Consider the following 25,005-nt stretch of genomic DNA (forward strand, 5'->3'; position numbering starts at 1 on the left):
CGTGACGGCTTCTTTCGAACGTTCCTCGCAGCCCTCCCCTCGTCCAAATTTCAGCACGTCTTCCTTGGAGTCCACCAGGAGAAGAGCCTTCCGTGTGGTGGCCCCCTCCTCCTAGGGAACTCCCTGCCTCTGGAGGCCAGGCAGGCAACGACTTTGTATTCCTTCCGGCGCCTCCTGGAAACATCTTTATTCCGGGAAGCCTTCCCTTAACTGCGCATTTTGCTTCTTTTCAAATCTTTTTTTAAAAGTGTTTCACCCTGTTTTTTATTTCATTGTTACCTTGTACAGCGCTCCGAAATTTCAAATGGGGGGGCGGTAGATAAATATTGTAAATAAATAAATAAATAATCTGCCCGGAAGCCTCCAGCGTTCCTACTAGACTTCTCTTCCGGCCCCCTCATGGCTGGAAGGAAATAACTAACTTATGTGTTACACTGCACTCTTCTGTTCGTACAGCAGGGGTGTTGAACGGTCCTCCGAAGGGCCAAATCCGGCCCTCCAGCCTTCCCCCGAGAGATGGCCACGCCCACTTCGCCACATCACTAGGTGCTGCCCCTTCAACCGCCTATAATTTGCTGGGTTTCCAGGCTTTTGCATGTGCTTCAAAAGCCTGGAAAAAAAGGCAGGGAGGGCTTTAAAGCAAAATAGAATGAGATCTTTTTGTATTTTAGCCTGCCCTCTTTCGCATGCAGCCTCAATTCCTTTTGCATTTGGCCTTGCCCTCTACTGAGAGCTCCTTCAAAAGTGAATTCAGGTCATGGACCAAAAGAGACTCAGTGCTCCTGCCCTAGGGCATGCAGAATGGCTTCACTATTTTTTTAAAAAAATGCAAAAGAAATATGAATATATCTTATATGAGTAGGATTCGTAGGAAACCAATATGGAATTCCCTCCCAGGAGAGCTACTGGTACTCCCTGGGTGGGTACACACAACACGCTAACCCATCCAGTGTGGGTTGTTGTTCAATGGTGGCTTATCTCTTCACACAGCGCAAAGTTAAATTATGGAACTCACTACCACAAGATGTAGTGATGGCCACCAACCTGGATGGCTTTAAAAGGGGGTTGGATACATTCCTGGAGGAGGAGGCTATCAAGGCAATAAGTATTCAAGGCAATAAGCCTGTGTGCACCAGTTGCTGGGGAACATGGGCGGGAGGGTGCCGTTGCACCATGTCCTGCTTGTTCCTCCCTGGCCAATGGCTGGTTGGCCACTGTGTGAACAGAGTGCTGGACTAGATGGACCCTTGGTCTGATCCAGCATCAGGGCACTTCTGATGTTCTTATTGTGTTGTCTGAATGAAGCGCTTTTCCCGCAGTTGTTACCGTGTTGTCTTAACGCAGAGTTACCGCGTTGTCTTAACGCAAAGCATTTTCCATGGGGTTGCTTGTTAACCATGAGCAGGGGGTTGGATTCGATGGCCTTATAGGCCCCTTCCAACTCTACCATTCTATGATTAGAATCATAGAATCATAGAATAGCAAAGTTGGAAGGGGCCTACAAGGCCATCGAGTCCAACCCCCTGCTCAATGCAGGAATCCACCCTAAAGCATCCCTGACAGATGCGTGTCCAGCTGCCTCTTGAAGGCCTCTAGTGTGGGGGAGCCCACCACCTCCCTAGGTAACTGATTCCATTGTCGTACTGCTCTAACAGTCAGGAAGTTTTTCCTGATGTCCAGCTGGAATCTGGCTTCCTTTAACTTGAGCCCGTTATTCCGTATCCTGCACTCTGGGAGGATCGAGAAGAGATCCTGCAGTGTGGTTTGCTAACCATCCTGAACAACCCCACAGCAAGTCATGGGTTCTTAAGGTGGGTAGCTGGAGAAAAATAAAGCACATTGCACGGTTAACGAGACACCGTGCAGAAAACGTGCTGCGTTCAGACAACACGATCACCCACTCTGTGGAAAAACCCGCTACGCTGAGACAACACATTAACCCATGCTGGGGAAAAAGATCTGCGTTCAGACAACACGCTAACCCATGGTGGGTTAAGGGCGTTGTGTGAATCCTTCCTCTCTTTTCTTGAAAATCTGTTTCAAGGAAAACTTGCCTATACCCCCTTCACCCTGCTCTAGAGCAAAAGTGGAATCTAAGGACCGGCCCCTGCAGCTGCCAACATTCACACTACATTCAGCTGACAGCCGAGCTATAATTATATGCAGATAAATCCAGCGGAGAGTCCACACGTATGTGTACGCACATCAAAATCGCTCGCCTTTTCTTTGCACCGCGAGCCCGTGGGCTGCTGATCACCCTTCAAGGAGCAACATGCAATTGTGTTTAGGGATGCTAGGGCCGCCCCTGCACATCGGGAACTAATGATAATTATTTTGCCAAGACAACCTCCCAGCGGTGTCAGGGCCTCGCGCAATGTTGAATGTGCCACCCTCGATGTGGCGGAGAGGACCCGTCCCCTCAGTTGGCAGGGCTTAATTTGCAGCAAGGCAAACGACGGATCCGCCAAGGAGGTGGATTTTCACTGCCAAGTCAACAAGGGAAACAGCCTTCTCCGGCATGTGCGGTGTGCCGTTCCCATGCGCGTGTTTATTTTATTTATTTATTACATTTTTATACCGCCCAACAGCCGGAGCTCTCTGGGCGGTTCACAAAAATTAAAACCGTCATAAAACAACCGACAGGTTAAAAGCACAATTACAAGATACAGTATAAAAAACGCAACCATCATCACACATACTTATACATGCGTATCATTCATACCCTGTTTTCTGATTATGCTTTTATGGTGTCTATTTTCACTTCTGTTCTTGTGCTGGTTACGGTTTACATTGATTGTGGGTGTGGGTGTGGGTGTGGGTGTGTCTGTTAGATTCATTATGGATTTCTGTATTGGAGTGCGTAAGCCGCTCCGAGAGGTTGATTTTTGGGACGAGAAATGAGAAATAAAAGTAATAAATAACAAGAAGACGACTACATAGAATCATAGAATAGCAGAGTTGGAAGGGGCCTACAAGGCCATCGAGTCCAACCCCCTGCTCAATGCAGGAATCCACTCTAAAGCATACCTGACAGATGGCTGTCCAGCTGCCTCTTGTGTGAGAGAGCCCATGACCTCTCTAGGTCACTGGTTTCATTGTCGCACTGCTCTAACAGTCAGGAAGTTTTTCCTGATGTCCAGCTGGAATCTGGCTTCCTTTAACTTGAGCCCATTATTCCATGTCCTGCACTCTGGGAGGATCGAGAAGAGATCCTGGCCCTCCTCTCTGTGACAACCTTTTAAGTATTTGAAGAGTGCTATCATGTCTCCCCTCAATCTTCTCTTCTCCAGGCTCAACATGCCCAGTTCTTTCAGTCTCTCTTCATAGGGCTTTGTTTCTAGACCTCTGATCATCCTGGTTGCCCTCTTCTGAACACGCTCCAGCTTGTCTGCGTCCTTCTTGAATTGTGGAGCCCAGAACTGGACGCAATACTCTAGATGAGGCCTAACCAGGGCCGAATAGAGAGGAACCAGGACCTCACGTGATTTGGAAGCTATACTTCTATTAATGCAGCCCAAAATAGCATTTGCCTTTCTTGCAGCCATATCGCACTGTTGGCTCATATTCAGCTTGCGATCTACAACAATTCCAAGATCTTTCTCATGTGTAGTATTGCTAAGCCAAGTATCCCCCATCTTGTAACTGTGCATTTGGTTTCTATTCCCTAAATGTAGAACTTGGCATTTATCCCTATTAAATTTCATTCTGTTGTTTTCAGCCCAGCACTCCAGCCTATCAAGATCACTTTGAAGTTTGTTTCTTCAAATTAGGAAGTCAGACTCCCAGAGCCGAAGGTATTTTAGGCAAATATAAGCTCCAGAAACACTATTTAATTCCTAGAAGCACAAAAAATAAAATAAAACCCCAGGAAGTATTTTGCAGTCCAGCTCTTTGCTCTATTTTGCCCTGCTAGTTCCCCCTTAATGTCAGTTTCTCCCTTCCTTCTCCTAAAGGTCACAGCTATACCCAGAAATCTTAAACCCAAAGTCATCTATGCACGAGTATTGACTCCGAGTGCGTGGCCTTTGCAGGCGGCTATTTTGGGCCCTAGGCTTCCCGCATTTCGGCCCGTCTGTCTTTTAATTAGAACCTCGGGAGAAAATCTCTCCCTGCATTTGACATTCACTTGAAAGAAAATCCTCCCTTTAGGTAGGAGGGAAATTTCAGGAGAGTGAATTTGGCAAAGCTCGATTAGGCCAAAGGCAGGGCCCTGGCTGGTTCACAAGGTTTTGTTTTTCTGGAAAGGTGACTCTATAGGGTCTGTTTAGATGCTTGTGAACCTCAGCGAGAAATATTTGGGGCTTACCTTGAACCCAAACCTCAGTTCCTGAGGCTATTTGAATACCAAGGCTGAGACCTGCAAGATCATAGAATCATAGAATAGCAGAGTTGGAAGGGGCCTCTAAGGCCATCGAGTCCAACCCCCTGCTCAGTGCAGGAATCCACCCTAAAGCATCCCTGACAGGTGGCTGTCCAGCTGCCTCTTGAAGGCCTCTAGGGTGGGAGAGCCCCCAACCTCCCTAGGTAACTGGTTCCATTGTCGTACTGCTCTAACAGTCAAGAAGTTTTTCCTGATGTCCAGACTGACATCATTTCCTGATGTCCATCTGGACATCATTTCCTGATGTCCATCTGGACATCATTTTTCCTGATGTCCAGATGTAATGTAAAAGAGGAACCTGAACATGGACAGAGTGCATTTTCCACCAAAGGGTGCCCTGTGCCCTGATACCCCCCTCTCTCTCTCCCAAAAGTGTCTCCCCCAGGGAACACTCAAAGGGTGGTTTTAAGCTTCCAACACCCCCAGTTTTGCTTCAAGTTTCTTTCGTCATCCTGCTTCCTTTCCTCCCTAGCCATTTTCGACGGAGAAGACATAGTTGCAACACAAATCTATTTATGCACAGTGAAATGAAAAGTACTTCAGAGCGGGCTGGGAAGCTGCCAACGGCCGAAGGCACAACAATATCAAGATTAACTCATGGGTCAAAACACTAACCACTGGCATTGCTACCACTTTCTCCGCCATCACCACTACACGGCAAGACTCACGTGTCTTTCACGGCTGTGTTGCGGCACCAGCAGGCAGAACTCCAACAGGCGTAGCAGCAGTGCGTAAGACTTCACCTGCTGAATTCCTGTCTGTGTTAAAGGCACAGCAGTAGTGTCAGAAACAAAGTGTTAAGTCTATTGATGAGTTTTCACTCTTTATGTGACACTGACATCATTATTAAAACTTCTCAAAGTTCGTAAAGATTTCCAAACACAGGAAAATCAATGTTCCAATTCTTAAACAGCTAATATATTAGTAGTGCAATAATAACAACAACAACAATCCATTTATAACCAGGCTTCCTACATTCAGTTAGAGGCACCCAAGGTAGCTCAGAAAAACGAAACAAAAAATGTCATTAAAAAAAGTAATTACAATGAAAAAGCAAACAAACCCTATAAAACAGAAGTAAACAGATTTTACATATTGTGGTTCACACTGTAATTGTTAAAAAGAGAGTGTTTAACCTTGAATATCAGATAGAAACAGGTTTGGGTTTTTTTTTTAATTTGTTTAAAAAAATTGAGCTCTGCATTTAAAGAGTTAGTGTTTAATAAATGTTAGATGTATTTACTCCTTGTATTAAGGATGCTTAGCAATCTGTAGGCACCGTTTAGACATTAGTGGTATATGGCTTCTGTGTAAGCGGATTTACACACAGTGTGCATTTTTGTAGGGCACTTTTAAATCTATATCTCTAAATAGAATATCTAATATAAAATTAAGGGGGGTGGGGAAAGCGAATACAGAAAACCTCCAAAAAGATGCAATGAAACCGAAGCCTGGCTGTACGAACAAGAAGGCTAGAAGTGTAGCTCACAGTTCAAGGTGGCAAATCTGTGCACACCTTCCTATGGGCAAAGCCCACTGAATGCAAGTAATATGCACGGGATTGAACCGTCAGGCTGCAATCCTACACCCATTTACCTGGGAGGAAGTTGCATTGAAATCAATGGGCCTTGTCTGACTAGGCATGTTGTAGACTGCAATGTAAGGTTGCTGTCTGACACCCACTTACCTTAGTCCCAAATAACAGGGTGACCCTATGGAAAGGAGGACAGGGCTCCTGTATCTTTAACAGTTGCATAGAAAAGAATTTCAGCAGGTGTCATTTGTATATATGGAGAACCTGGTGAAATTCCCTCTTCATCACAACAGTTAAAGCTGCAGGAGCTACACTAGAGTGACCAGATTTAAAAGAGGGCAGGGCTCCTGCACCTTTAACTGTTGCATAGAGAAGGGAATTTCAGCAGGTGTCATTTGTATATATGGAGAACCTGTTGAAATTCCCTCTTCATCACAACAGTTAAAGCTGCAGGAGCTATACTAGAGTGACCAGATTTAAAAGAGGGCAGGGCACCTGCACCTTTAACGGTTGTGATGAAGAGGCAATTTCACCAGGTTCCCCATGTATACAAACGGCACCTGCTGAAATTCCCTTTTCAATACAACTGTTAAAGATACAGGAGCCCAGTCCTCCTTTTCATAGGGTCACCCTACAAATACATATGCATACCGTTGCAATCCTATACACACCTATGCTGAGGTAAGTCCTAATGAACTGAATGGCACTTGCACCTGACTAGTCATGCAAAGAATTGTAAAATCAGGTACCAATTATACTTCTTCTTTTTTAAAAAAACAGAAGGAAAGGATTTTGTCCTCGTCCTCATTCACATGGATTTCTTATTTTCTCTGTTATGGTGCCCTGCTTAGTGTAATTAACACCAATCTTGGAATCATTTCGCTGCCCGGTCAAAACTTTTCCGTTTACTCAGGCTTTTTAAGTTGCCCTATCCATTGTACTGCCTTTTTTTTACTGCCGTTCAAAGTTGTTTCACGGTTGCATTTTATCGTGGTTGTATTTTTAATGCATTTTGTGGTTGCATGATGCTTTGGGGTTATATTTACCGTTCACTGCCGTTGTGTCTTTTGATGCAGCACGGTTTATAAATATCCTAATAAATTAGTAAATATTGTTAAGGGTATATTCTACAAACCACATTTGCTGACTGAGCTACAAACAGCACCTATCCGGAGACGGTTTGACTGAATGAGAGCAAAGGCGAGGCACGAATGGCAAGAATGTGTGTGTGTGTGTGTACGCGTGCGTAAAACGGAGCCTCGACAATGCAAATGCACATTATTGGGGTCTCATAAAATTATGGGCAAAAAATAGAGCCAGGTCTTCCAGTGAAACGAAGATTGGTTGCCACCTTTCCCCCCCTAGGCCTAACTCCTCTGCTTCTAAGATTCAGAAATGTAGCAGGTGAAACTGTTCGTAGTATTTGCTGTCAAAGTAGGAATGGCTTCCCCTGGTGAATTTCCACACGACAGGCTAGAAGAAAAGGGGTGGAGGGGAGTCAGAAAACTTCCCGGATCGGTGCTTTGTGGTGATCCATGGGACCACGGCAGTGGAGTTGTGGGGAGAAGTAGATCTTTTCCAGGAGAAATGGTTTCGTTGGGCCAGATACGGCTAATGGGCTTTGCATTGCTCGGCATTACTACACCCCATGGCTAACTCCCATCACAACGGTGACCCGATACAAAACAGTGACCAGATGCAAAAGAAGGCTCCTACAGCTTTAACTGTTGTGATGAAGAGTGGATTTCACCGGGTGCTGCATGCATGCAAATGACACCTGCTGAAATTCCCTTTTCTATGCCGCTGTTAAAAGATACAGGAGCCTGGTCCTCCTTTTCATCTGGTCACCCTATACATGCAGTCCTGAAGCAATGTTTCGCACAGGGCAAACTTGGGGTTTCCTCTAAGCCATCATTGTCACTTGAGGCTCAGGTGACCTCAGTGGCACGGAGTGCCTTTTACAAACTCCGGTTGGTGGCCCAGCTACGCCCCTTTCTGGACAGGGATAACCTGGCTTCAGTTGTCCATGCTCTGGTAACCTCCAAGTTAGATTACTGCAATGCACTCTACGTGGGGCTGCCTTTGAAGACGGTTCGGAAGCTGCAGCTCATGCAAAATGCAGCAGCCAGATTGATTTCGGGAACCAGAAGGGTTGACCATATAACACCTGCTCTGGTCCGCTTGCACTGGCTGCCTGTATGTCTCCGAGCCCAATTCAAGGTGCTGGTTTTGACCTATAAAGCCTTACATGGCTTGGGACCACAATACCTAATAGAACACCTCTCCCGACATGAATATAACCGGTCACTACGTTCAACATCTAAGGTCCTCCTCCGAGAGAGGCTTGGAGTGTGGCAACGAAGGACAGGGCCTTTTCGGTGGTGGCCCCCAGACTATGGAACGATCTCCCTGACGAGGCTCGCCTGGCGCCAACGCTACTATCTTTCCGGCACCAGGTTAAGACTTTCGTCTTTGCCCAGGCATATAGCGACACATCTTAATTACCCACATGTTTAGTTTTTAACGACTTTTAATGCTTTATGTGTGTATGTTCTGTTTTAGAATTTTAAATTTTGTATACTTGTTTTTATCTTAATTTTTTAGAATTTCTGTAAACCGCCCAGAGAGCCCTGGCTATGGGAGCGGTATATAAGTGTAATAAATAAATTAATAACATTAATAATAATAATAAGCCAGTCTCCCTCAATGTGGTGCCCTTCAGATGCGTGGACTACAGCTTCCATCATCCCCAACCTGTAGAATGGGAATCTGGTGCCAAGCTTCAATAGGGCACCCGGCTGTGGAAGGCTGCTGTAAGATAACAGAATTCGAAAAGGAGTTGCAGTTCATCCCGGCTTCATGTCGTAAGTGTGCAAAAATCACACTGCGTGTGGTTTTGCACTGCCAGGAGACGTGTGCGTAAAAACACCTGCAAGGCTGATGGGTGCTACTTCCAGAGGCAGTAAAAGCCGGTTGCTGGGGAACATGGGCGGGAGGGTACTGTTGCACCCGTGTCCTGGTCGACGGCTGGTCGGCCACTATGCGAACAGAGTGCTGGACTAGACGGACCCTCGGTCTGATCCAACAGGGCTCTTCTGATGTTCTTAAAAGGGGCCATTTTGCAGACATCACCAGCGAAGAGGATGCCGCTTTGCAAGCCTCGGGTACCTTAAAGCGTGCGTATTTTACCGAAGTGTTTTTTCTTTTTCTGTTTTGATTTTTTAAAGGCAAGGAGTGGTAATTAAGATGCCCTCCCCCACCCCCAAATCAGGCCAGGGAGGGGTGGCAGCGTTGGCGTTAAGGGAGGGGAGCGCCCGCGCCAGCCGTCTCCTAGGGCAAGGCCAAGGCGGCCGGTAGCAACCGTCCCCATGGCAACGCTAACAGCAGCCAGCCTGCCTTTGAAAAGCAGCCGGCAAGATGGTTGACGTGGAGTCAGGTTTGGAGTGCCTGGACGTGGGCTCCCTCAAAGGAGAGCAACATGATAAGCTCATGCAATTCAAGGTGGGTACGGGGAAAGAGGAGGAGGGGAGACCCCCCCCTTAAAAAAGAAGAGCCCCCATCTAAAAAATAAGTAACTCTTGCAATTGTACCTATTCTTGGCTCACTGCTATGCTGCCCAGTGCATGCTGGGAGTTTGGTTCACCCCTGCAAGGAACGGTTTTGGGGTGCAGAGAGGGAGAGAAGGCGAGGATGCATTTCTCGTTCCTTTGCACGGGTCTCTTTGTTTAACCGTAAGGCTAAGCGAGAATTAATAGTATTAATGACGACACGCACACACGGTGAGAAGAGATTGAGAGGGGGGGGGAGTTTTTCGGAGGCAGCCACTCCGTTTTTGGAAGGAGCATTTTCCTTTTGGGTAGATAAGATAGATGTTTTTCCCCCCCTGATTTTAAAATGCTGAAAGATGGAGAGACAGGATCTCAAAAGAACGGCTTGGACAAGCAAGCGAAAAGGACGTCTTCATTCACGGCTCTCTTCAGAAAGATGGTGATCAAAAAACCGATGTTTTTACCTTTTCTTTCAGAATAAATGTTTAAGGCTCTTGTTGCGGTTTAAAAAATGGTTGTTTTTTGGGACTGCCTATTTTTTGTTTGATTGATGATGCCGTCGTGCAGTTTGATGCGTAACTTTGTTTTGCTTAATAAAGCTTAATAAAGCATCCATTCTGGGGAGTTGCAGGGATTGGGGGAAGCTTTATTCTGTGGGCCTTTATGGAACTGGGGTATTCACACGTTACAAAAAGACAAAAACCCAGTAAGGAAAGCATGGAAGAGGTGTGTGCAAATCAGGCTCCACAATATTATCTCTCTTCTCTCGCTTGTGGCAGTTTTTCTAGGTGGACGTGACGGGCTTTGCGAAGTCATGCTGTCTTTTCCTTCTTCAGGAATTTCCGGACTATGGAGCATGTTTTAAGTGCGACTGCTTTCTGGATGTTGGTCTGGATGCATTTTGGTAGGCCCAGTTTGTGAAAGTTTTCAGTATGGCTCTTTGATGTGATGCAGGTGACTGATATGACTTATGGGGTAACTGTGACCTTTTCCTGTTGCCATAGTTCTTTAACTTCCATAGCCACTGGTGTATATTTTTCTCTCTGTTCCTCTTCCTTTTCTACAACATTTTTGTCATTAGCTATTGCTATGTCAATGAGGTAGGTGTGTTTTTCTTTTTTTGTTTATGACTGTGATGTCTGGTCAGTTGCAAAGTATTGTCTTGTCCATATGAATTGTTCTGTCCCAGTGTATTTTATGTTCTCAATTTTCTAAGATTGTTTTGGGTGAGTATCTATAGTATGGTATAGGTTATTTGATGAGGTTGAATTTGATGGCCAGGCGGTGAATTATTTTTGCAGCTGTTGTTGCTTTTATCCCCTGCATCCTCCAAACAGCTCAAGATGGCATTCCCCAGTCCAGTTTTATCCTCAGATCAACCCTGTCAGGTAGGCTAGGATGAGAAAAAGCACCTGGCCCAAAATTATGCCATGAGCTTCAGGGCTAGAAACAGATTTGAAACTGGGCCTTCTCACTCCAATTATTAATTACACCGGGATACATGTGTATGTGAGAGGCAATACACCTTCTATTTCTGGTGTAATCAGAGTTTTAGATTATGCATGCTTCCACCCACTAACCTGCACACAAAATGCCCATGCAGCAAAAGTGATGCACGTGGGATTGTCACATACTTTCCCACATCAGTCCGTTGGTTTCTGTTCACCGCTCTGCCGCAAAGAGCATCTTCTTGGCTCGCCGCTCTGACCATGTTACTCCGCTTCTGAAATCTCTTCATTGGCTTCCAATTCGCTTCAGAATCCAATATAAACTTCTCCTGTTAACCTTCAAAGCTTTTCACGGTCTAGCTCCTTCCTATCTCTCCTCTCTCATCTCACACTATTGCCCCGCTCGTGCTCTTCGCTCCTCTGATGCCACGTTTTTCGCCTGCCCAAGGGCCTCTACTTCCCTTGCTCGGCTTCGTCCATTTTCTTCGGCTGCCCCTTACGCCTGGAACGCTCTTCCAGAACATTTGAGAACTACAAGTTGAATCACAGCTTTTAAAGCTCAACTAAAAACTTTTCTTTTTCCTAAAGCTTTTAAAACTTGATGTTGTGTGGACTTTATACTGTTAGTTTTACCCTACCCTGTGCCTGTTGGCATTCTCTTCCCCTCCTTACTGTTTTACTATGATTTTATTAGATTGTAAGCCTATGCGGCAGGGCCTTGCTATTTACTGTTTTACTCTGTACAGCACCATGTACATTGATGGTGCTATATAAATAAATAAATAATAATAATAATAATAATAATAATAATAATAATAATAATAATAATAATAATAATAATAATTTTCATACGCTCAGGACTTCCTGGGCTTGGAAATCTGAGAGTTATTTTCAGAAGCTAAAGCCTATGGTTGCCTTCTCCAGATGTTTTGGACTACAAGTCCCAGGATTTCTAACCAGTGGCCAACCTGGCTGTGGCTGATGGGAGTTGAAGTTGAAACATCTGGAGGAAGCCAGGTTCGGAAGAGTGGCTTATGGTTTATCCTGAAAAGTAATGTCAGTAGCCTATTTGCAAGGTGGATCCTTGAACGTTTGAACCTCAAATGTATGGGGGGTAGCTCATTGGCAAAGGCACTCTGCACATGCTCAGCACACGTTTTCGGAGTCTGCACGTGCGCACTCAGTGGTCACACTTATTTTGCGGCATTTTGTGCAGGTGAAGCGGATGGTATTATGCAGAACCCTAAAAGCTAACTGAGGCTGTATTTTAATCGTGCCATGTTGTCAGTCCGTTACAGCGGACACGCAAAAAGAGAGCACGGCGGCACCTTAAAGACCAACAGATTAATTGGCGCAGAAGCTTTCATGGACCACAGCCCAGCACATCAGGCACAGCAAGGCCACGAAAGCTGAAGCCACAATAAATCTATGCGGTCTTCAAGGTGCCACAAAGGTCCATTTCAACAGGCCTCTCTGCAGCTGGAAACGCCTCTGTCGTGGGTGTCCCGTCTGCTCTAACCTTCCCAGCTTTTCTGTCCCCTGGCAAATCTGTCCCCATTCAGACTGTGGCTGTCTTGTTAAGGATCCAGTGCACCTGGCTCGGCCATTCCAGAATAACTGTCCGGACACATCCCAAACATACAAAAAATGATGCATTTGCTCTGCTGCGTTTTGCTTGCCAGAAGGAAGGGGAGAAATACCAACCCCTCCCCAATTCTTATGTTGTCCCTTCATACCTCCATGGGCTGGCAAAAGGATGCCGTCTCCCCAGCTGCTCACCTGTCCACATGCTACGTTCTTCAATCTCTACCCTCTCCTCCTTTTTCGACAGCAGCCTTCCCTGACCCAGCACCCTCCAAATGCGTTGGACTACACTTCCCATCATCCAGCCAGCATAGCCATTATAGTCAGGGGAACAGATAAGACGGGTCCGTCTTACTATGAATGTTGGACTACACTTCCCATCATGCAGCCAGCATGGCCATTATAGTCAGGGGAACAGATAAGACGGGTCCATCTTACTATGAATGTTGGACTACACTTCCCATCATGCAGCCAGCATGGCCATTATAGTCAGAGGAAGGGATAAAACGGGTCCGTCTTACTATGCATGTTGGACTACACTTCCCATCATCAAGCCAGCATGGCCATTATAGTCAGGGGAACAGATAAGACGGGTCCATCTTACTATGAATGTTGGACTACACTTCCCATCATGCAGCCAGCATGGCCATTATAGTCAGAGGAAGGGATAAAACGGGTCCGTCTTACTATGCATGTTGGACTACACTTCCCATCATCAAGCCAGCATGGCCATTATAGTGAAGGGAAGGGATAAAACGGGTCCGTCTTACTCTGAATGTTGGACTATACTTCCCATCATCCAGCCAGCATGGCCATTATAGTCAGGGGAAGGGATAAAACGGGTCCATCTTACTATGCATGTTGGACTACACTTCCCATCATCAAGCCAGCATGGCCATTATAGTGAGGGGAACAGATAAGACGGGTCCGTCTTACTCTGAATGTTGGACTATACTTCCCATCATCCAGCCAGCATGGCCATTATAGTAAGAGGAAGGGATAAAACGGGTCCGTCTTACTATGAATGTTGGACTACACTTCCCATCATCCAGCCAGCATGGCCATTATAGTCAGGGGAACAGATAAGACGGGTCCATCTTACTATGAATGTTGGACTACACTTCCCATCATCCAGCCAGCATGGCCATTATAGTCAGAGGAAGGGATAAAACGGGTCCGTCTTACCATGCATGTTGGACTACACTTCCCATCATCAAGCCAGCATGGCCATTATAGTCAGGGGAAGGGATAAGACGGGTCCGTCTTACTCTGAATGTTGGACTACACTTCCCATCATCCAGCCAGCATGGCCATTATAGTCAGGGGAACAGATAAGACGGGTCCATCTTACTCTGAATGTTGGACTACACTTCCCATCATCAAGCCAGCATGGCCATTATAGTCAGGGGAAAGGATAAGACGGGTCCGTCTTACTCTGAATGTTGGACTACACTTCCCATCATCCAGCCAGCATGGCCATTATAGTCAGGGGAACAGATAAGACGGGTCCATCTTACTATGAATGTTGGACTACACTTCCCATCATCCAGCCAGCATGGCCATTATAGTCAGGGGAAGGGATAAAATGGGTCCGTCTTACTATGCATGTTGGACTACACTTCCCATCATCAAACAATTCCAAGATCCTTCTCGTTTGTAGTATTGCTGAGCCAAGTATCCCCCATCTTGCAACTGTGCATTTGGTTTCTTTTTCCTAAATGTTGAACTTGGCATTTATCCCTATTCAATTTCATCCTGTTGTTTTCAGCCCAGCACTCCAGCCTATCAAGATCACTTTGAAATTTGTATCTGTCTTCCAGGCCATTAGCTATCCCACCCAATTTTGTGTCATCTGCAAATTTGATCAGCGTTCCCTGCACCTCCTTGTCCAAATCATTAATAAAAACGTTGAAGAGCATTGGGCCCAGGACTGAGCCCTGCGGCACCCCACTCGTTGCCTCTCCCCAGTTTGAGAAGCCATTGATAAGTACTCTTTGAGCCCGATTCTGTAGCCAACTGTGAATCCACCTAATAGTTGTTCCATCTAGCCCACTTTTAGCTAGTTTGTTAATCAGAATGTCATGTGGTACTTTGTCAAAAGCTTTGCTGAAGTCAAGATATACGACGTCCACAGCATTCCCACAGTCCACAAAAAATGAGATCAAATTAGTCTTGAATTTGATGGAATAATACTAATATTAATAAAAATGGGCAAGCTATTTCCTGAAACAAAAGGATACCTAATAGTCACCCGGGTCAAGTCATGGCAACCAAGAACTACCAAAGATACATCCTGAAAGATAACATTGTAACAACGGATTCATGTAGGAAATGTCATCAATTCCAAGAAATAATAGGCCATGTAACAGGAGGATGCAGAATTTTGTCAGGAATGGACTATACGGACAGACTGCAAAAATAATTCACCAACAATTGGCCATCAAATTCAACCTCATCAAACAACCTACACCATACTATGCTGACCCGAAATAATCTTGGAAAATGCAGATCATAAAATATACCGGGACAGAACAATTCATACGGACAAGACAATACCTTGCCACCGACCAGACATATTATAGACAAAAGGAAAAAACCACATACCTCATTGACATAGCAATACCCGATGACAAAAATGTTGTAGAAAAGGAAGCGGAAAAGAGAAAAATATACACCATTGGCTTTGGAATTTGAAGAACTATGGCAACAGGAAAAGATCATAACTATTCCGTTAATCACATCAATCGCTGACATCACATCAAAAAACTATACAAAAGACCTTCAGAAATTGGCCCTACCAAAATACATCTGCACCAATATCTAGAAAGCAGTCACACTTAAAACATTTTCAATAGGAAATTTCTGAATCACGGTAAAAGACAGCATGACCTGGCAAAGCCCGTCACGTCCATCTAGAAAAAACCGCCATGAGAGAGAAAAGAGAGAGAATAATATTGTGGAGCCTGATTTGCACACGCCTCTCACATGCTTCCCTGACTGGATTTTTGTTTTTTTGTAACGTGCAAAGTGCCGCTTGTGAATAGTGATAAATGCCCAGTTCCATAAGGGCCCACCGAATAAAACCAACCCCAATCCCTGTGACTCCCCGGAATGGACAAATACCTTCGCTTTATGAAACCAAACAGAGTTACACACCAACCGCAACACTGCTCCCTGGATTGGGGGACCCCGACATGTGATGGCTGTGAACGCAGGTGTCTTAAAAATAAAACGGGCCAAATGGATAAGAGTTCTGGCCACAAGCCACGGAGGTCTGACTAGGAGCTTTGTTCATGAAATGGACAGAGGCAGTGGTGAGAAACAGACTTTTAGCCATAACATGTCCTAATTACCCACATCTTTAGTTTTTAAATCGGTTTTTAACGCTTTAGGTGTGTATGCTCTGTGTTTTAGAGTTTTAAATTTTGTATACTTGTTTTTACCTCAATTTTAGAATTTCTGTAAACCGCCCAGAGAGCCCTGGCTATGGGAGCGGTATATAAGTGTAATAAATTAATTAATAAATAAATAAACAAACATTAGGAACATAAAGGATTGACAAACAGTTACGTATAAGCTATGCATTCCAGATATTTAAGCCTTAGCCCAGGCAACTTGTGGCCTTCCAGATGTTTGGACTACAACTCCCATCAGCCCTGGCCAGCCTAGCCAACGGTGAGGGCTCTGGGAGCCGTAGGCCAAAACGTCTTGAGGGTCACAAGCTGCCCACTTTTGCCTGGCCCTTGACTTGTGCTGCATGCTTTTATTTCTAGATAAATGCCAGGATAGCGAATGAGAAATACTTACGTTCCCACAAAGAGCTGGAGCTGCTGCTATCAGGGTTTCTCAAGTAAGTTTCTCAAGACCTCGCGGAAGCCATTTTGCCAGAGTGCCCACAAGGTTCTCTCAAAATTCCCAACAGGCAGGTGGAAGAAAAGGCAGCAACTGGAAAACCCATGATTGCTAGAGGGGAAACAGCTGATATTACAGCAATTAAGGAAAGAAAGGCCTTGCCTTCTCCATCCAGCAGCTTGTAGGTTTTAAAGGGACAGAGATGTCATTTCAAGAGTATGGGAGACCTTCTAGCTAAGTTATCCATTTCTAGGGTGCCGCTATGGAAAGGAGGACCGGGCTCCTGGGTCTTTAACAGTTGCATCGAAAAGGGGATTTCAGTAGGTGTCATTTAAATGCATGCAGCACCTGGTGAAATCCCCTCTTCATCACAACAGTGAAAGCTGCCCTCTTTTGTATCTGGTCACTTTAGTCTAGCTGCAGGAGCTCTGCCCTCGAGTACAGCTAGAGTGGCCAGATACAAAAGAAGGCAGGGCTGCTGTTGCGATGAAGAGGGGATTTCACCAGGTGCTGCATGTATTTAAATACTGCGTGTATACAAATGACACCTGCTGAAATTCTCTTTTTTATACAACTGTTAAAGATACAGGAGCCCTGTCCTCCTTTTCATAGGGTCCCCCTATCCATTCCAAAAACTCACTTAAGTTCTCCCGGACTGCAGCTCTTTTCAGGCAGCAGGCAGGGAAATCATATTTTAAATACTCCTCTCAAAATCAAAACAAAACCACTAAAAGTACCTTGCGTGTAGAAAACTAACACAACAGAGATTAATGTTCTTGGCCAATGTTTTCTTAGAAGTGCTAGCTTTCCAGATGAATTGAGTATGGCGAAGCATCCCAATCGATGAACCCCGTCTGGCAATATTTCAAAGTGGTACAGTCCAGGGAGGACTTTACTGTATGGTTTTGTTTAAACTGTAGGGAACCTTTTGCTACTGGAAAGGACAAGGGTAGTGGGTAGGGTGACCATATGGAAAGGAGGACAGGAACCCTGTATTTTTATCCTCTTCGTCACAACAGTTAAAGCTGCAGGAAACCTGATCTTTTGTACCTGGCCAAGAGGGCAGGGCTCCTGCAGCTTTAATGGTTGTGATGGAAGAGGGAATTTCACCAGGTACTGCAAAGGTAGGGTGACCCTATGGAAAGGAGGACAGGGCTCCTGTATCTTTTAACAGTTGTATAGAAAAGGAAATTTCAGCAGGTGTCATTTGTATGCATGCAGCACCCAGTGAAATTCCTTCATTACAACAGGTACAGCTACAGGAGCCCTGACCTCTTTTGTATCTGGTCACACTAGTACAGCTCCTGCAGCTTTAACTGTTGTGACGAAGAAGGAATTTTACCAGGTGCTGCATGCATACAAATGACACCTGCTGAAATTCCCTTTTCTTTACAACTGTTACAGATACAGGAGCCCTGCCCTCCTTTCCATAGGATCACCCTAGTAGTGGGCAAATTTTGCAGGCCAGGTTACGGTTCAGGGCTGCCAGCTGCCCACTCCTAAAAGTTACTTTAATTTACAAGGAAGCCAGGGGTTATTTTATGAGGCAGCACTTCATCCTTATGAACTTTTTGTCCAATTTCTTCCACCCAACTCGGAGGCTTGTTCCCCCAGCGCCTCTGCTAATTGCTTTATTGATTCCCGATGCGGGAGCTGCGTAATTCAGAAGAGGTATTTTTAATTGTTATAAATATTTCCTCGGCTCTTTGACGGTTGTCCGCTCTTGTTCTTAATATAAAACTCCCTCTACCCTTCTCCCCGCCAAAGGTGGATGCAGATGTAAATTAAACGTTTCTCCTCGGTTGCTAATTGGCTTATCGATTCCCGATAAGGAAGGAGTAATTTACCAATTTGTCTTGTGTACTTTTCACAAGAACCTACAAAACTGTGCTGGGGGGGGGAGCAGGGGGGGGAGATCACAACTGTTTAAAAAACTCTTTTAAAAGTCTATTTCTGTCCTTCTCTCCCTCCCCCTTTATTATTCCCAGGGAAGTCCTGATGCGAAGACCAGAGAATATTCGAGAATTTGCCGCAGGTAAGAATTTATATTAACCTTGCAGGTCAGAAGAAATTCCCCCATCATGGGTGGTATAGTATAGTTCTTGCACAGCCAACACAAGTACAAGGAATCAGGGCCTAGAAGTTACCGCCGCAGCTGGCAGAACTTGTCTCTGATTGGCTGCGATACTACCGGTGTCACAGAATGTCCAAGAACATCCCAACTTCTCAGAGAGAAAAAGTGGATTGCAGCAAAATGTTCACAGATCACTTCCTGCAGGGAAACACTCCCATATTCAGCCCTCAGCATCTCCAGGTAGCACAGGGCAAAGCTCCTGCCTGCAACTCTTGAGAGATCTGTTGCCAGCCAGCGTAGATCCCCCGTCTGAAAACACGATGCGCGGCTGCCAGCCAGTGCTCCTAGCCGTACTAGGCTAGATGGACTCACTGTAAAACGGCTTCCCATGTTCCATTGTGGCTTTCAGGCCTTCCTTCCTTCCAAGGAAGCAGTTTCTGTGCTAAACCGGTGTTTGTTGGCAGTAATGGATTGGATGAGGGCGAACAAATTGAAGCTTAATCCAGATAAGACAGAGGTGCTCCTGGTCAGTCGAAAGGCAGATCAGGGAATAGGGATTCAGCTTGTGTTGGATGGGGCTACACTCCCTCTGAAGACACAGGTCCGCAGCTTGGGTGTACTTCTGGATTCAGCCCTGAGCCTGGATGCCCAGGTTTTGGCAGTGGCCAGGAGTGCATTTGCACAGTTAAAGCTAGTGCGCCAGCTATGCCCGTTCCTAGAGCTGTCGGACCTGGCCACGGTGACACATGCCTTAGTTACATCCCGATTGGATTACTGTAACGCGCTCTACGTGGGGCTGCCTTTGAAGAGTGTTCGGAAACTCCAGCTGGTTCAAAGAGCTGCAGCCAGATTGTTGACCGGGGCTGGTTACAGGGAGCAGACAACTCATAGAATCATAGAATAGCAGAGTTGGAAGGGGCCTACAAGGCCATCGAGTCCAACCCCCTGCTCAATGTAGGAATCCACCCTAAAGCATCCCCGACAGATGCTTGTCCAGCTGCCTCTTGAAGACCTCTAGCGTGGGGGAGCCCACAACCTCCCTAGGGAACTGATTCCATTGACTCCCCTGTTAAAACAGCTCCACTGGCTTCCAGTCTGTTTCTGGGCACAATTCAAAGTGCTGGTTATGACCGATAAAGCCCTATATGGCTTGGGTCCAAGTTATTTGAAAGACCGTATTCTCCCTTATGAGCCTGCCCATGCTTTGAGATCTTCTGGAAAAGCCCTTCTTTCAGTCCCGCCATCTTCACAGGCACGCTTGGTGGGAACATGGGAGAGGGCCTTCTCGGTGGCTGCTCCGGTGCTCTGGAACTCTCTTCCCAGGGAAGCTAGGCTGGCTCCCTCCTTGATGGGCTTTCGGAAGCAGGCAAAAACTTTTTTGTTCAAGCAGGCCTTTGGAGAATAATCCGCCCCTCCCTCTATGTTAATGTCTTATAATTTTGTTGTGTATTTTTTAATTGTTTATGGTTTTGTTTCCCTCCCCCCCATGTATATTTTAAACTTTGTAAGGCCGCCTTGAGGCCCAGCATTGGGCAAAAGGCGGGATACTAATAATAATAATAATAATAATAATAATAATAATAATAATAATAATAATTTTCATCCCAGCCAAAATGACCTCCATCCCAGAGTTCCCCACCATTTCACAGATGGAAATAGGGACGGACTCGGAGCAGCCCTGTTCTCTCCCCCTTCGCAAGGATTCCCCACCGGACTGAAATCTCTTCACGGCCTCCTGTCGCCCGTATTCATTTACTCGGCAAATCTACCCATTTAAAAACCCAGGCGGGCGGCAGTTCTTATGGAAGGCACTGGAAGGCACCGTGATTGTACGATGGTACAATATCAGCATTTCAAAAGCTGCGATCTGCCTAGGTGGCGAGTGGGTGGGTACAGTAGTCGTCATCCCGTCCCCCCCCCCGAACCTCCTGCATGCAAGCAGATGATCCGCTGCTGAGCTATGATCTCCCCCCAAAGCTGGCTGAGAAGAGAGGGCTTTAACTGGAGCCTGAACTTTCCCAAAGCTGAGCACTTAAGACAGGTCTTTTGAAACACCAGGGTTTGGCTGCGGGGCATGCAGAATGAGAATGGGAAGCAGGCCGCTGAACATGCGCAGAGTGTCCAAATGCATATGTATTAGCCTCCCCCCCCCAACCTGGCGCCCTCCAGATGTAGAATCTTAAAAGCATTGTAAGGGACCTCAGAGGTCCTCTAGTCCAGCCCGCTGCTCAAGGCAGGCTCTGCTGACCTTCCTGATTACTTGTTAGGAGTACAACTCCCAGCAGCCGCTAGCCAGCATGACCGACTGGTTCCTCTCTATTTGGCCCCGGTTAGGCCTCATCTAGAGTATTGCGTCCAGTTCTGGGCTCCACAATTCAAGAAGGACGCAGACAAGCTGGAGCGTGTTCAGAGGAGGGTGACCAGGAGGATCAGGGGTCTGGAAACAAAGCCCTGTGAAGAGAGACTGAAAGAACTGGGCATGTTTAGCCTGGAGAAGAGAAGATTGAGGGGAGACATGAGAGCATTCTTCAAAGACTTGAAAGGTTGTCACGCAGAGGAGGGCCAGGATCTCTTCTCGATCCTCCCAGAGTGCAGGACACGGAATAACGGGCTCAAGTGACAGGAAGCCAGATTCCAGCTGGACATCAAGAAAAACTTCCTGACTGTTAGAGCAGTACGACAATGGAACCAGTTACCTAGGGAGGTGGTGGGCTCTCCCACACTAGAGGCCTTCAAGAGGCAGCTGGACAAGCATCTGCCAGGGATGCTTTAGGGTGGATTCCTGCACTGAGCAGGGGGTTGGACTCGATGGCCTTGTAGGCCCCTTCCAACTCAGCTATTCTATGATTCTATGACCCGTTCGGAAAGCGCCAGGATGTACCAGAAAGTACCACGGTTGGGATTTTGAGTCAAAGAGGGGCTTTGCAGCGCACTCTTTGCAGCGTACCTCCCCTTTTAGCAATTACGGAATAGCAGGGCATGTAAATAAACAGAAGCCACTCCGACAAGGGAGGGTGGAGTTCTGGCAGCGGGACTTGAGCTCAGAAGCGGCCGGCAGAGTTTGCGGTCAGATCGGTGACGAAGAGAACGCACCGTACAGAAGACAGCGTTCCATCAAAGGTGGGCGTGGGGGGGACACACACACACCGAGGCCTGGCTGGCCTCCCCTCCTCTCCTCTCCGTGCCGTGGCTTTCGTTTGAAGAGGCTGCCCTTGGCCAGACGTCGCTATCTGGAACCCTTCGCATCGCAGACGCCAGGGCTCAAAGCTGGGGGGGCCCTCGCGCATGCAAATCATGCGCTCTACCGCCGTGCAACTGCCTGATCCTTCCTTTCACCCACCCACCCTTGTCGTTTCAGGCTATTTCACCAATCCAGAACTCCCCAAGAAGATCCAGCAGCAAATGATGGAGAAGCTAAATGAGGCCGTCTAAGTGGTGCCGTGTTGCTTCCGCCGGACGCCACCTCCTGTTGTGCTTTACTTTCTCTCTCTCTCAATCTCTCTCTCTCTGTGTGTGTGTGTGTGTTTTTCCCGCAGGAGCAAACAGACCTTTCCGCTCCACAGGCCCATGGAGAGGGAGGCACTTCTTGTATTTCCATAGAGGGTTTGCTTTTGCTCTTCTGCTTTCCTTTCAAGCACTTCTCCTCCAGGCACCCAAAGCCGCCAATAAAGTTGGATTCGCAGCGAAGCAGTGATATCGGTTCCACCTTACTTGCACAAATGAAGAGCATCTTGGGGGTATAGGGTGGGGGCAGGCGGGGCCTTTTAAAAGAACACAGCGGTCTCACGAGTAGCTACAAGCCAACCAGAAGGGTGGCGTTTTTGCAGAACGGCGAGGGCTGCAATCGTGTGCAGGCTTACTTGGGTCTCACTCCCACCGGACTCGTTGGAACTTACCTCTCAGTAAAGATGTACGGGATTTGCGCCGAGAGCTCAGGGCCCACGGTCATTTGCAGAACGTAATTAGACAGCCTAGACATGTATATAGCATCCTTTCCCAACCGGGCGCCCTCCAGATGGCCAATGACCAGGAATGATGGGAGCGGTAGTCCAAAACATCGGAAGGGCGCCACGTAGGGGGTGGGCAATGTATAGGATCGCCTTGTTAATCTGGTTCCACAGTCATTCCCAAAACGCAGCTGTAGTTTTTTTATCATTATTTAAGCACCAACACTATACACAGCCCGTTACAGAGCCCAAGTCTCTGCCCAGAGGGGCCTCCAGATTGAAACGAGTCACAGGGGAAGCAATAAAGGCGCAGAAGGGGCGAAACGCTGTAACCTACATTTTCTTTGTTACGTCAGGATATGGGGATTTGTCGATAGCTCCCTGTTAGAAGTCACACGCTCTTCTTACAAAAGTCCAAGCCCTCTCAGGATCACCCCCCACCCCCCCGAGTGAAGCTACAACAGCTGAAATAGCATCACGGCCACGGAAATCTGTCAACGGAAGTATTACGTTCTGTCAGAGATTGGAACCAAGGGTGGCGAATATCACACAGATGTTTAGAACAGGGAAGCTATGCAGGCCGGGCAGGTGTGGCTGCTTCCTGTGCCGGCATGGGAAATAAACCAGATTATGTTAGACTACAACTTCCATCTTCCCCCTGACATCTGAGGAAGTTGGCATCTGGAGACTTAACGCACCTGGAGGCTAGGCTGCTTAGTTCTCTGTGTAGCATCCCCCGGCTCTACAATGTCAATTTCGAGATGGGACATCCAGAACCGTACACAGTATTCCAAAGTGTGGCTGCATCATATATTTGTACACGAGGGCATTGCGGTAAAGGATTCCCACCCGCCCCTTTTTTCAATTCGCGGAAAGCCCAACGAATCAAAAGAACCCGCCACCCAACCGCTCGGGCCGTTGGTGTCTCGATCACAAAGTGATCCATGGTTAAAACAACCACGTGCCACCCCCGATTCATCTACCCGCTCTACAGTTCCCGAACGAACGCTTCCTGTGTCCTAGTGGGGTCGGAAGCGCGCGGCCGCTCGAGGTCTGCAAATGGCGGCCCTCTCTCGCTGACCTTAGGCCTTCTGCATGTCTTCCCGCTTGTTGGACCAGTATGCAGGGCTCCAACCTGTAGCTGCAGCAGCCACAGCCCAAAGGTGACCTAAGGAACGAGTGCCCAGAATGAGAGAGTTTGACAAAATTGGCTCCGAGAGGCTGAAGTTCCGGGGCGCAGGGCCTCTAAATCATCCGGAGGTGCGATTCTTTGCTGCCACCTGGTGGAGCTAAACAGGAGAGGGTCCCCCCCCCCCCCATCTTGCAGGCAGGGAGCATGAGGAAGGGTGCGGGTGTTTTTTTTTAATGCTCAATCAGAGGCTTTCTGCAATCTTGTACAGGACAAATAAAAGGAAGGCCTTCTTCACGCAGCGCAGAGTTAAATTACGAAACTCGCTACCACAAGATGTAGTGATGGCCACCCGCTTGGATGGCTTTAAAAGGGGGTTGGATCAATTCCTGGAGGAGAAGGCGATCCATAGCTACCAGCCCTGATGGCTGTGTGCGAACTCCAGGATCCGAAGCAATAAGCCTGTGTGCACCAGTTGCTGAGGAACATGGGCGGGAGGGTGCTGTTGCGTCCTACTTTGTGGGTCCCTGGCCGATGGCTGGTCGGCCACTGTGTGAACAGACTGCTGGACTAGATGGACCCTTGGTCTGATCCAGCCTCAGGCCTCTTCTTACGTTATGGAACTCCCTACCACAAGATGTAGTGATGGCCCCCAATTTGGACGGCTTTAAAAGGGGGTGGGATAAATTCCTGGAGGCGGCGGCTATGAAGGGTGTATATGTCCTACCTCCAGTATTCGAGGCAGTAAGCCTGCGTGCACCAGTTGCTGGGGAACATGGGCGGGAGGGTGCTGTGGCACCATGTCCTGCTTCGTTGGCCTCTGTGTGAACAGAGTGCTGGACTAGATGGACCCTCGGTCTGATCCGGCATTAGGGCTCTTCTGAGGTCCTTATCTTGACACAGCTGCCTGAGCATCCTCAAACATAGCTTGTTTCTCTGTTGAATCAAATCAACTCAGAATAATAAGAGGGAAGACGGCGGGGAGGACAGAATTCGGGGCCGGAGTAAGGCAGTAACAGAGGAGGGGTAAATAAAAGTCAATAAATAAAGGCAAACGAAGCAGCAGTGAGTGGAACCGAATCTCTTAGGAACACGGGGCACGTCCATCACTTCCGAGGTGTGCATGGGGTTGATTTCTGGACCAACTTCCGCTATCCAACCTGTCCGGCAGCCCACCGTGAGAAGGCTGCATCTGCTGAACCCGCCACGCCCCCCCCCCTCTCTCTCTCTCTCTGCCACCCACCCTCACGTTCCTAAGCGCCTTCCTCCCCCGCCTGGCAGAATCATCCTCCGACATTATCTCAGGAGTCACCTTGACGAGGCGGGACGTCAACCTTGCCATAACGGATGGGCCTCCTGCGGCAAGTACGGAGCGCACCCGTGAATATTCATGCTCTCCTCCGGCAGAGAGCCCCCTTTCCTCCTGCCCACGCCCAAGTGTTATCACGTAGGGGCTTAATGAGATTTTTGGCAGCTTTTCACGCTTTGCTTTTAACGAGAGAGAGAGA

The 25,005-nt window shown here is 47.3% G+C and overlaps 1 protein-coding gene across 1 annotated transcript; it reads left to right on the forward strand.

The window, feature by feature from the left end:
* Positions 1-9,332: 9,332 nt before the first annotated feature.
* Positions 9,333-21,870, forward strand: RIIAD1 (regulatory subunit of type II PKA R-subunit domain containing 1). Its single transcript, XM_063146070.1, has 4 exons — positions 9,333-9,416; positions 16,269-16,345; positions 18,336-18,382; positions 21,780-21,870. The coding sequence occupies exons 1-4, from the start codon at positions 9,333-9,335 to the stop codon at positions 21,851-21,853; spliced, it is 282 nt and encodes a 93-aa protein (XP_063002140.1). The 3' UTR covers positions 21,854-21,870.
* Positions 21,871-25,005: the final 3,135 nt, after the last annotated feature.

Source organism: Elgaria multicarinata, chromosome 21 (genome assembly GCF_023053635.1).
Source record: "Elgaria multicarinata webbii isolate HBS135686 ecotype San Diego chromosome 21, rElgMul1.1.pri, whole genome shotgun sequence".
Lineage (NCBI taxonomy): Eukaryota > Metazoa > Chordata > Lepidosauria > Squamata > Anguidae > Elgaria > Elgaria multicarinata.

Bases quoted from the DNA above. Each gene is read 5' to 3' on its own strand.
- RIIAD1 (XM_063146070.1), top strand. From the start codon at position 9,333: ATGGTTGACGTGGAGTCAGGTTTGGAGTGCCTGGACGTGGGCTCCCTC. The intron at 16,346-18,335 runs GTAAGTTTCTCA...TATTATTCCCAG, and splicing joins CTGCTATCAGGGTTTCTCAA to GGAAGTCCTGATGCGAAGAC. The intron at 18,383-21,779 runs GTAAGAATTTAT...TTGTCGTTTCAG, and splicing joins TATTCGAGAATTTGCCGCAG to GCTATTTCACCAATCCAGAA.